Here is a 13,262-nt window from a genome sequence, read left to right as displayed (position 1 = left end):
TTCTGTTTATTATGGCAAAGATTCAGTCTTAAAGTATACAAATAGAAAGGAAAACTTTTGAAGTTCTTTTATTTATTTATTTTTTACTAAAATTGGATTCAACAAAAGACTTTTCACAAACTTTTAATTTTTCTTTTCTGTTTATATTGTTTAGAATCAGAACAATATTTTTATTCACTAAGTACAATACAATATGATACAATACTATACTATACAATGTAATACAATAGTGTGCAATACAATACAATACGATACAATAGTGTACAATACAATACTATTCAATACAATATGGTACAATACTATACAATATAATACAATAGTGTGCAATACAATACAATACAATACAATACAATACAATAGTGTGCAATACAATACAATACAATACAATACAATAGTGTGCAATACAATACAATACTATTCGATACAATATGGTACAATACTATACAATATAATACAATAGTGTGCAATACAATACAATACTATACAATAGTGTGCAATACAATATAATACTATTCAATACAATATGGTACAATACTATACAATATAATGCAATAGTGTGCAATACAATACAATACTATTCAATACAATATGGTACAATCTATACAATATAAAACAATAGTGTGCAATACAATACTATTCGATACAATATGGTACAATACTATACAATATAATAAATGGTTAATGATAAATGGTCTGCACTTATATAGTGTTTTTATCCAAAGCGCTTTACACTGTGTCTCATTCACCCATTCACACACACACCAATGTAGCAGAGATGCCATGCAAGGCGCTAACTTGCCATCGGGATCAACTTGGGGTTCAGTGTCTTGCCCAAGGACACTTCGGCATGTGGAGTCATGTGGGCCGGGAATCGAACCACCAACCCTACAATTAGTGGACAACCCGATCTACCACCTGAGCCACAGCCGCCACTATAATACAATAGTGTGCAATACAATGCAATACAGTACAATACTATACAATACAATATGATACAATAGCCTGCAATACAATGCAATACAATACAATACGATACAATACAATATGATACAGTAAGATACAATACTATACAGTATAATACAATAACGTGCAATACAATGTAATTGTACCTGCAGTACCTTCAGGTGCAATTACAGTTGAATTGTACTGTGTATTAAAGTGACTTATGTCAGCAGGGAGAGATGTGGGAAGAGTCTTTATTTAGAAGTATTGTAGCCTGGGGGAAGAAACTATGCAAGTGATTTCAGGGCTCTTATTCTGGGTTTCTGTTTTGAAGGGAAATGCTGAAAGTGATGTTAGGAGTCTGCCTCGATTTTCCCTGTTCTCTTCTTCATGCTGGATGAGTGTAGCTCAGTGAGGGTTCGGAGCTAACAGCTAATCATTTTTTCTGCACTTCTGATGAGGCGCAGTAGCTTGCGTTTGGAGTGTGAAGTTACAGCACTGAACCAGACAGGAATGGAGGATGTGACTATTGATTATATGGTAGCTCTGTAGAATAGGACCAGTGGCGTCTGTGACAGCTTAAATTTCTTTAGCTGTTGCAGAAAGTGCAGGTGTAGCAGGGCCTTCCTGATGATTGTGTTGGTCCTGCTGGATGATGGTACCCAGGAATTTGTGTGGCTTGCAGTGCTAAGTGTGTTCTTCAGTTTAAGCAACAGGGTCATTCTTGATTTCAATAGAGTTTTAGATTTAAGTCCAGGTGAAGTTATCCAGTGTATAATGGATTAGACTTAAGCATAGATTTTAACAAGTGCAATCATTAGACTGTCTGAGTGAGAATATCCACAATCATCTTTAGTAACTACATAAGTCACTTAATCATTAAATTAATGTAAAGATCACTTTCACACTTTAAAGGACTCTGCTTAATGATGGTTTTATTACTCATTTTCCATGTAATTACAGAGAAAGCTAAATTTATCAGAAGCGTCTTTGGCCTGCTCAGATGCACAATTGGAATTCTTCAGCATGTCTGCTTTTCTGTCTCGGTCTCTCATATGTCGCCACCTTTTTCACTCCCCCAGCGCTGCCTCTCACCTTTCCAGAGTCTGTTCACCAGCTGTCAATATGAATGGGGTGTATAAGTGTGTGGGTTACCATGCAAACATGAATTATTCACAAGACCCTAGTGTTGCACTCGTCTGTTTTGGAGGCACTACAGAGTTGTTGGTATTACGAAGCACATTTCTGGTGGTCATTTCCTGTGATACCCAGGAAAGACAAAGATGCTCAGAACAGCCTCAACATGCCTCCAGTGCATCAATCGAGACAAGTAAGTAATATCATTCTGCATTGATGTAGTGGTTCAATGTTTTCTTTTATGTAATAAACTGGATCTGATGATTAAGTCTCAAAGCATATGTAAAAAAAAATGTATAGATTAATATATATATATATATATATATATATATATATATATATATATATATATATATATATATATATATATATATACAGTACATGCACAACAGCAGGACTTTGGTGTATTTTGTGTATTTTGGTATTTTATTTTACAGACATGGGATAGGGACATGAATTATAGATGTAATCTCAGTATTTCAGTATTATTCATTAACTGTGGTCAGAATGGAACCCAAAGTTAGGTAATATAAGGGATTAAGCAACTTTCATAAACGGGTCTAGCTTTTCACCCAAACCATATTACATGCAAGATCATGCAAGCTAAATAACTGAAATCCAGTCCTAATGATATCCATTAATTCAGGTGCACTGAATTAGCTTTAGCTGACAGAAATGATATATGATCTTGTCCCCTGCTAGTATGGGTCTCTTTACTGTTTCAGTTTACTACTGCAATACAAAATTGACAGTAGTAAAGTACAATTTATAGACAAATGATAAAACAGTTGTACACAACTTGAAGACTGTCTGACTTAAATGTATTTGTCAATAACACACGTAATAACACATGCAGTTAATCTGTAGGTTATATCCTAACATCTGAAAAACTGGGAAGAAGTCAACCAGGCAAATATAATTCTACATAATGTCTCCTGCAAAATCAGCAAACAAGGCAAGAGGGAGGAAACAGAAAGTCGAGGAAAGCAAGAAGGAAAAGGAAGAACCAATCAAAACAAGAAAAGGGAGAAAGACAGGATCTGATATTCTCCCTAACACCAATGAGATTGGCACAGGAAAAAAGAACGACAAAGGCAAATGTAGTGAGGTACAAGGCAAAAAAAGAAATATATTCAGTAAAGGGAAGTCCAAAAAAGATAAGGTGAAAAATGGAAAGACGGACCAAGCTGAGAAGTCACAAGATGAAGAAACTGAATCACCTAAAAGAAGGAGAAAGGGGAGGCAACAAATTGACAAACCGTTAACTGCTAAGGCTATTAGTAATGGAGTCACAAGCAAAGTAAGCAAAGGGAAAGAATCGAATCCTATTTTAAAACCCTCTGCAGTCAAAATAGCCAGCAAAACACATGAAGTTCGCATTAAAAGGCGTGGTCATAGAATAGTGGACTCGGAGGAAGATGAATCTGAGAGTGAAAAAGAGAAATCTGAACATTCTGAGGAAATGAGTGAAGAAGAGACAGAGGAAGTGTCCAAATGTGTCGAGGAAATTGCTGAGATAGAAGCAAGTAAAGTGAGCAGTGAGGAAGATGTATCGGACACAGATGTCAAAGTAATGGAAGCGGTGAATGTTGAATCAAAGAAACAATTGGAGGAAGGAGAGGAGGAGGCAAATGAAGCCATAAAAAGTGAAATTACAGTAGAGTCTGAAGAGGAATCCACCAGCAGTGAGGAGGAAGTAGAATCTGAAGAGCATCTCAGTGATAAAGCTGATGACAAGCAGGAGGAACCTACTCTTCCATCCAAGAAGCCGCAACCACTCAAGCTGGCTTCAAACCTCCAAGGCCAGAAAGTCTTGCTGAAAACTAAGATGCTATGTAAAAAAGACCCTATTACAGTGGAGAAGCCCAATGAAAAGGCTCCAGCTTCAGAAGAAGCTGAGATAAATAGGATGGCAGTCAGTAAGACTGATATAGTGAAAGGGAAGTCCAAGATCCTAAAATTGGCAAGTAAATCAAAGATAGTCAACAAGATAGAATCGATTCAGAAGGAAGAAGAAACAGTGAGTCCATCAAAAGTTTCAAAAGGTTTGCTTAACAAACAGTCCCTGATGTTGTTTACAATGAAAGGCAAGGGCAAAGATGATAAAAATAAAAATTCAACCAAGGTAGACCAGTCAGTGGATGAAATGAATGTAGAAACTACACAGAAACCAAAAACAGAAAATGTAAGATTGGGCTTAGGAATGGCAAGGATTGCCTCTCTAAGATACCAGGCAAAGAAGAAGAAAATGAATGAACAAACAGCAACAGAAACACATGAGACTGGAGATGCAGTATCCTCAAAGTCAACAGAACGTTTGATAGCACAGAAGAAAGGAGTGGCTACCTTGCATCGTGTCTCTGGCTGGATACAAAAGAAGATTCCCCGGAGGTCCAGTGTTCGGCGAAAATTCACTGCTGTCACGCAAGTGATTGGAATTTCAAGGTGGCTGCCTAGCCTGGTTTTGAAGAAGAAGAATAGTCCCACAAAGTGCAAAAAGTCCCTCCTCTGCCAGAAGATGGCCTTAAAAATGGCTGGCAGTTCCATAAAGACTAATAAAAGGGTACCAATCCCAGAAAATACAAAGACAGAATTGAGAACAGATACACAGGAAAAGTTTTCTGAAGACCCAGGAGAATCATGTGATGAAGCTTGTTCATCACCGCAAGATCCAGAAGAAAAGGCCAACTCAGGAGATGCCAAATATGCAATTGTATTTCCTAGAATGAACAAAATTGGCAAAGGTGAAGACACTGTTGCTTCTGCTAGCACTAGCACAAGCGATGGCCTCACTCCAGAGCGTAAACCTCCCAAACCTGGTGCTCGCCTGGTGCTTCCAGTGAAGCCAGATCTTAACCTACTCAAGTCTGTTAAGAGGAGGAATGCTACAAGTCAAGCTGAGAGAAACTCTGAAGAACAAGTGTTAGAAAGTAGAAAAGAAACAAAAATTGACAATACAGTACCAGCACTAGACAATAAAGATGATGTCAGTGCCTTGCAAACAGCAAAAGGCAAATTTGTGGGCTCACAGTTGAATCTTACTAAACTAGCCTTGTCAAGGCCTGTTCTGGCAGGAAGCAGAAGAATTGTGCAAATATTTGATGGTGACCAGAGGGATAAGAATTTGGGCCAGGCAGTTCCATCTGCCAAGGCTGAACCATGGACAGATGGTTTGGGGACAACATTTTATGAAGAGGAAGAAGATAGAGAAGTGGCTGAACTGATGGGTGATGGCCTTCTCCCATCAGTGATAGAACTCCACTGGGCTCAGCATCACCAAATGTGTAGTGATCCTCAGGACTGGCTGCGCAGTGAAAACCTGCCACCACATCAAACCAGAGAGAAACTCACTAAGTGGACTGTCTATGAAGATGACGAACATGCCCAAACGATCCCTATACGTGATGGAAGAGGACCATGGGTGTCAGAGGACCCAGCTCAGAATATGTTGGAGAGCAGGCTCAACAGCACTCAGGTATAAATTGTACATGTATCTTGCATTGTTTGCCAACGAAATCTACTCCTAATGATCAATGATAATACATTTATCTGTGACGTTATGCATGATGTTATTTCAACGGCTTATGTTTCATCTGTTGAAGTTAGAGAATTCCCCTTTTGCACGTAAATACACTGTGCTCCTGATACTGTAGTACTAACACAAAACCACTATCTGTATCTGTTTTGTTGACAGTTTTTATTATCGCCAAATATTACTGTCTGTATTCAGATCTAAACTCATTGTGGGCATGGCCTAAAATGGAAAATACTTGAAAAAGCCCAGAGGTAGCAATGCCAGCACTTTAGCATGCTTTGTGAATTCTGGCTCTGACAGTTCTTCAACCTCAGCTACATCACTCGAGCTCTTAATTGGCTCCAACTAGAGATTTCCCGCACAAGAAGTTGTTGTTTTCATTTGTACCTACCCATGATGTTTTCAAATGAATTTAGTTAGTTGTATTTCTCCAAATATAAACAAAATAGCAGGTGATTTTAAATCACTGTGGCCCTGACCAGGCAGTTACTAAGGATGTATGTTTATCAACATGAATGTAGTCTTCGTTTGTCCCGCAAGCTTCATGTCTGTTCGATCACACATGAACTTTCCAAATAAAAGTAAAAACCTGCTCACATGAATTTTTTTGTTGAGTCGAAACCAAAAAAAGCAATATTGTGCATCTGTACATTATCCATTCAATCTGAATAATGTATTCATATTTGCTTAAATCCCTATATACGTGCTCATGTGTGTACTGTACCTGCTGTGCCTGTTCACTGTTCAGCTGTTTATGATGTTATAGGGAGTGTGAGGCTGACATAAATCTCTACCTCAGGTATTCATGCCAGGAAGCAGCCAAGCTGTGGAAGTAGATGAAGTGGAGGACCTGTCACAACTTGAGTGAGTGTCAACATGCATTGTATTTCATAGTGCTGTTTCACAGGTAAGTTTGAAACTCCTGTTCTCTGGCAGGAAAAGATGTCCTTTCACGCACCCCTTTTGATTAGAGTAGCATTGGCTTGTCACAAGAGTTCATCACATCCATCTGAGTTCAAATCCCAACTTAAAACGTATCTGTTTTCTCAGTGTTTTTTGTCCTAATGTGTTGCTATGTTTTCTCGCAGTGATTGTACTATCAGTACAGTGTTTTTTTTTCTGTGTCTGATTCATTGTTTTTCACATTTTGTGTTTGTCCATGATTGTTCATTGTATATGGTTTATTGTATTGATACTGTAAAGCATCCTTGAACTCTGGAATGGCTCTATATAAATTAGACATATTATTATTATTATTATTATTATTATTATTATTATTATTGTTGTTGTTGTTGTTGTTGTTGTTGTTGTTGTTAATAGTAATAGTAGTAGTAGTAGAAGTATTGTTGTTGTTGCTGTTATTATTATTATTATTATTATTATTATTATTATTACCCTTCATAACCTCCAGCAGTGGTGACAATCACATGGATATCTTTGTGGTTGTAAGTATGTGTGTATGCTGAGGCCTTCCAACAAAGTCATGAAATGATGAATGAGGCAGTATTTGCAATTAATACTAATGTCATATAGCTATCTTTCACGCTTTCTGGAAGAAACTGGGGGTTCTTGCATACACTACGTAAATGCTATTCAGTTTCACTGCACCTAACCACCAGGGGCAGTGATAATCAACTGAATAACATATGCCACAATGTGATGAGGAACCACATCAACGTAGGACTAACTAGAAAGGTATTTGTAGATGGGAGTGGCAATGTTAACATAGAATCTGGAGAAAGTGTGTGGTGACAACCAGGTAGCAGACTTCCTGGAGCACTTCATAAAGCCAAAGTTACATACTTTTTTTGGCTCATATATATGGAAGAGAACTCTCCTCTAAGCATTGTCAGCTGCCCTACAATGTTTCATAATCAGCAGTTCAAGAAGATAGGGTGTATTGTTTTTATGTCACGCACAAAGCTTCTGTCGTCTCTCCTTGTCACAGATTGGTAGCTGAACATATGTGGTTCTAATTTTTCTAAAAAGTTTCTGAAAGGGAAATCTTGTGTCATGAGGTTCTGCATAGAAACTTTAAGGGTTCCTACAGAGAGACAAGCCAAATAACTTTTTAGTGTGTTAGATGAAGCCCTTTTTGAGAATTGAATACTGGTAATCTTTGGCAATTCAAATCTCTGGCATGATGAAGTTACAGTGCACATTATATTTGCTTTGCATGTATGTTTGCAGAGAGGTGTGTGAAAGTTCAGTGTTGCTGAATTTGAAGAAGCGGTTTCACCGGGACTCAATTTATGTATGTATTATCTATTCTCATCAATGGGTTGTACAAATTCCTGTAGTTTATAAACAATATTCTCTATTCTCTATACCTCTGTATCAAAACTGAATAAATAGCCTCTGCATCAAAACCTTTCAATAAAACACACTTTGCAGGCTTGCATTTTAATATAGTTCATTTTCATTTGTAACAGACATATATCGGCGATATGCTGATATCAATCAACCCCTTTAAGCCCCTCAGTATCTACACAGCGGAGTTGAGACAGCAGTACCAAGGCAAGGAGAAGCACAGTAATCCACCGTAAGTAGTCAGAGGCTGTCCATGATACGATATTAATATTAGACCTCAACCGATAGCTGTCACTGATGTAATATATCTTTTAAATAACCGCATTCTACGAGCTTCTGTTTAGATTAGATTACATTACATTACATTACATTTTGCAAGTATGCAATGCGTCTTCTGTTTGATGGCATGCTTTAAGACAGTTTGTATCCTGTGTTCAAATATGCATAGGTCAGTTTCAGACCAGTATCAACCATGATAATGATACTCGGTATCAGATTAGTGCATCTCTACTTTAAGGAGTTGTTTGACAGATCTTGTGATATTGTGTTTGTCTTTAGTCATGTTTATGCCATTGCGGATGCTGCATTTTGCCAATCTCAAAATACCACACAAGAGCAATGCATCATAATAAGGTGAGAGTTATTATTTCCTTTTCTCTTTAGCCAGCATGTGCCTCTATTCATTATGGTTGTAACATAATGCCACTATGTGTATCCGTACCTGCATATGTTTAGTGATTCAATTATTAATATCTGTATCTGTATTTGGATTTAAACCCAAAGTGGGCATGGCCTAAACTGGAAAAGCTCTGGTCTGAAATTTCCTCAATTCATCACTCGAGCAAAAAAAAAAAAAAAACAATGAATAGTGTACTCCTACATATATATGTATTTGTATCAAATAATGTCTTGGTTACATCCATACAGCCATGAATAAAAATGAGTGTGTTTGTCCTGTAAATTGTCTCTAAAGTGGGCAGAGTGGATCTGGGAAGACTGAAGCAGCAAAACTTATTGTTCACTACCTGAGCTCTATGTATCAGGGTAGAAATGACAACCTGCGTCAGGTACTGGGAATAATAAACATACACTGCCACGGTTTTTGCATTATATTTCTGTTGAGAAGAAATGGACCAGAAAATATTTTATAAAGGCTTTCTTGTTTCCATAGCCAATGGATGTTTTGCCCATATTAGAAAGCTTTGGTAATGCCAAGACAATACTCAACAACAATTCTAGTCGTTTTGGCAAATACCTACACATACACATAAGGAGGTATGTATAGTCCCTGTTAATGTGTGTATCTTATATGTATTATTTCAAAGGTTAATATGTCTGGTTTGTGCTCTTCTATGAACAATGGAAATGCAACGATGTATTTAAACAGCTCGCTGATACAGATGTGTAAAATGTGTTGTCAGTGGTGTTGTTGTCGGGACTTCATTGTCAAAATATCTCCTAGAGAAATCACGAATTGTGTTCCAGGTACAGTTTGCTTTGTATTTTTATCTTTTTTATTGCTTTTTATTTTTACATTTGAAAAATGTAGAGATTTGAAGCTTAAGCAGTTTATATATATATATATATAGTCTTGATGGTCAGCAAGAGTCTTTTCTGTCTTGTAGGCCAAAGAGGAAAGGAACTATCATGTGTTTTATGAGTTGTTGGCTGGGATGAATCAATGGGACAAGCAGGATTTCTACCTGCAGGGAGCCGAGACTTACTACTACCTCAACCAGGTGGGAATGCAGTCTTATGAAGTGCAATGATCTGAAGATAGAGTGCCTGCAAATCTGATAATCTATGACATACCCTTGCATCCAATTATACATAGTAGAAATAGTTTGTTTTGCAATATTGGTAATGCAGGGCGGAGCCTGTGAGCTGCAAGGGAAGAATGACCAGCAGGACTTCCTGCTTCTTCTACGATGTTTGGAGACAATTGGCTTACGTGCTGATCAGATAAGCACAATTTGGGCCATTCTGTCATCCATTTTACAGCTAGGCAACATCTGCTTCAGCTCTTATGAGGTGTGTTCAAAGTTACTGTAATACTTAAATGCTTACACTACATAACTTTTTTATACAGTGTGTGTGTGTGTGTGTGTGTGTGTGTGTGTGTGTGTGTGTTTGATATATCCAGAGTGAGTCGTTTGAGGTGGCAAGGATCTTTAGTGAGGCTGAAGCTCGCAGAGTGGGTAACCTATTACAGGTGTCAGCTGAAGCCCTGCAGACTGTTATTACGCACAGAGTTACAGTGAGCACCATCCATCAGCCAACACTGAAATATTCACTTAAACACTTACTTTCAGATATCCTGTTCTGATATATTATCAACCTCTCCTTATTCCTTGCTGGCAACACAACATGGATGTCAAAAAGAGACACTGTTGTCATTATCTCACCTCTGTGCACAGGAAACCACTTATGATAGGATCTACTGCCCCCTGTCTGTGGAGTGTGCCATTGAATCCAGGTGGGGAATGGCACTAAGGTGTTAAAAATACACTCATGTACAAAATTTATCATCACTTTTTAACTTTTTAAACTGAGGTCTCTTTCTTTCCAAAATATCTATGTTAGACTGTGTGTATGTATACATATATACAGTATGTGTATGTAAAGCACTGCCTGTCTGGTTGTGAATCAGGGATGCCATTGCCAAGGCCCTCTACGCTGTGCTCTTTGACTGGCTGCTTGAGCGCATCAACGAGTGGTTAATCCCCACAGAGATGGACAGCACTGTTGGCATCGTGGACATTTATGGTTTTGAGGTTAGGCTTTGATATTCTTCCATGATGATATCGATAATCTTTAACATCTATTTCATATTGCCACATGATCTAGCACACAGATCCTCTTACAACAACAAAGCTTTAAACCTGGGTGAGATGAAAGTTAGTATTTATGAAAAATGGGATTTAGATTTAATTTATGCAGTGCCTTTCTCGAACTCAGTGTCACTTTACAAAGTCCAACAGTAAGCAAGTTTCACATAACAAATCAACAAATAATCAAAACATACACACATCTTATATAACAAAAAACAAATAATCATCTTATGCAAACAGCTTATATACGAAATCAATAAATAATCATCACATACAGCTTATATAACAAAAACATATAATCATCACATACAAGCTTCTTATACAACAAACAAACAAACAATCATCAACATACAAACTTCTTATATTAAAAAAATACACAAATAATCATCACATACAAACAGCTTATATAAAAAATACACAAATAACCATCACATATAAACTTCTTATACAGCACATAAACAAACAGTCATCACATACAAACTTCTTCTATTAAAATACACAAATAATCAAAACATATAATCATCACATACAAACTTCTTATACAACAAATAAACAAATGATCATCACATACAAACAGCTTATGCAAAAAAATAAACAAATGATCATCATGTACAAACAGCTTATGCAACAAATTAGTGAATAATCATCACACACAAACTTCATATACAACAAATGTTAATCATATAATGATAGACATAATGGAGATAGAAGCATTTGGATAAAGGTACAGTGAGATGTCTGAAAATAGATAGTAATGGTGTATCAAAGGAGAGAAAGGAGAGGAAATGGCATATATTAGATGGATGGATTACAAAAGTTATTTTTTAATCATAACATTGAAGTTATACTTTATAGAGCATGTTCTGCTAGTTGTATTGAAAATGATTACTCTTAAGAGTAACATTTGTTGTTTACTTGTTTATACTGGCAAATCCATCAGGGTGGACAATCAGAATTAATCTTCAAATCTAAAAATTTGAATCAGAGGTTGAAGGTTTTATGGTAGATTTGATGAGCCATTTTTTTTTAAACAAATAACAAACTTCCTTTAGCTCAAAACTCTTTTAAATGTAATCCACTTTGGTACACCTCATCCATAGTCTGGCTAATCCTGATCTTCAGACACTTCTGCAAATTAGATGTGAGTAGGACAGAAACTAAACTTTGCAGAATGGAGGATGTTCTGGAACAGAGTTGTCCACTAAAGTGTAAAAAAAAAATCTCAAGTTCTTTTTAAATATTTTAACCCAATATCATCACTCACCGAAATAGAGACTGTGATAAGTTATATTTAAAACTCATGCACTGCTATATGAGCTACATTTTTAACAGACACTTTCTTACAGGACCTCGGTGTGAACAGCTTCGAGCAACTGTGCATTAATTTTGCCAATGAGCAGATCCAACAATTTATGAACAAAGCACTAGTGTCACAGGAACAGGTCAGTATGTGTACACTATGTTTATTTACTGAAACATTTCAAATAGCATGTAACGTTAAAACGTCATGACACAACTGATGTGTTTATCCCTAAAAGGCTTTCACTAGTAAAATACTGTTTGTTTGTAAAAGATGTAAAAGGTGTGTACATCCATTGTACATTTATTTCTGTTTCTTGTCATGGCTTTGTGGCTGGCTTTGTGGCTGGCTTTGTGTTGTAGGAGGAATACAACTCTGAGCAGATCCCATGGTATCCTGTGACCATGAGGAGTTTCCATCCCTGTCTTGAGCTCATTTCCGCTCGGCCGTATGGCATCCTCCGCATCCTGGATGATCAAACATGTCTGCCTCAGGTAGTTACACACCTCATTCTTGTTTCTGATAGAACTGAGTGTAGTTATTCATCCAACTGGTGTCTGATATCTGGCAGGGAAACCAGATTTCTAATATTTAGCCACAGTCTACCATTCTCATTAAATACACACTGTGTGACATGAAAATATACTTTTAAATGAAGCATGTACATTTAAATGTTACAAAGATATATTATTAGAAACCTAGAATAATAAATAGTTTAATCATTTGAATGAGGACATCTGTATACCTTTATCCGGATACTCCACTTTCCTCCACCAGTCTGAATACACGCATTGTAGGCTGATTGGCAGCTCTTAATTTTCCGGAGTGGGTAAATGGGTGTGTGTGAGATTGTTCCCTGCAATGGGTTGGTACTCCATCCAGGGTGTCTCTCGCCTTGTGCCCCAAGTCCCCTGGGATAGGCTCCAGGCTCCCCCACAACCCTGTGTAGGATAAGTGGTATGGAAAATGGATCCCACTCATATACTCAATTTCTAACACTCATAGAAGTGCTAGAATCTATAAAAACATAACCTAATCATTTGGAAGGACTCCAACATCCTCCTGCCATTCTTAACACCTACACTGTAAAACCGGATAGGTCATTTAACTCAAAAAATTTGAGGACACTAATTACCTCAAAATTTTTAAGTTGATAAATCAATTTCTTTAAGCCAAATACACTTAAATATAACAAAAATTTAACTCA

General features: G+C 37.1%; 1 protein-coding gene across 1 annotated transcript in view; it reads left to right on the top strand.

Annotated features, from left to right (window-relative positions):
- The first annotated feature begins 2,872 nt into the window (after positions 1–2,872).
- myo15b (myosin XVB) overlaps positions 2,873–13,262 on the top strand; it is a 40,634-nt gene continuing 30,244 nt past the window's right edge. The window contains exons 1-15 of the mRNA XM_053640443.1: positions 2,873–5,554; positions 6,414–6,478; positions 7,805–7,868; positions 8,047–8,156; positions 8,483–8,557; positions 8,898–8,991; positions 9,096–9,199; positions 9,346–9,409; positions 9,550–9,663; positions 9,794–9,955; positions 10,068–10,181; positions 10,342–10,400; positions 10,575–10,698; positions 12,102–12,197; positions 12,418–12,549. Coding sequence (XP_053496418.1) covers positions 3,008–5,554; positions 6,414–6,478; positions 7,805–7,868; positions 8,047–8,156; positions 8,483–8,557; positions 8,898–8,991; positions 9,096–9,199; positions 9,346–9,409; positions 9,550–9,663; positions 9,794–9,955; positions 10,068–10,181; positions 10,342–10,400; positions 10,575–10,698; positions 12,102–12,197; positions 12,418–12,549 — 3,924 coding nt within the window. The 5' untranslated portion in view covers positions 2,873–3,007. The remainder of the gene's footprint in view (positions 5,555–6,413; positions 6,479–7,804; positions 7,869–8,046; positions 8,157–8,482; positions 8,558–8,897; positions 8,992–9,095; positions 9,200–9,345; positions 9,410–9,549; positions 9,664–9,793; positions 9,956–10,067; positions 10,182–10,341; positions 10,401–10,574; positions 10,699–12,101; positions 12,198–12,417; positions 12,550–13,262) is intronic.

The sequence above is a fragment of the Ictalurus furcatus genome, chromosome 13, assembly GCF_023375685.1.
Source record: "Ictalurus furcatus strain D&B chromosome 13, Billie_1.0, whole genome shotgun sequence".
NCBI lineage: Eukaryota > Metazoa > Chordata > Actinopteri > Siluriformes > Ictaluridae > Ictalurus > Ictalurus furcatus.
This window is presented reverse-complemented; position numbering and strand designations above follow the sequence as displayed.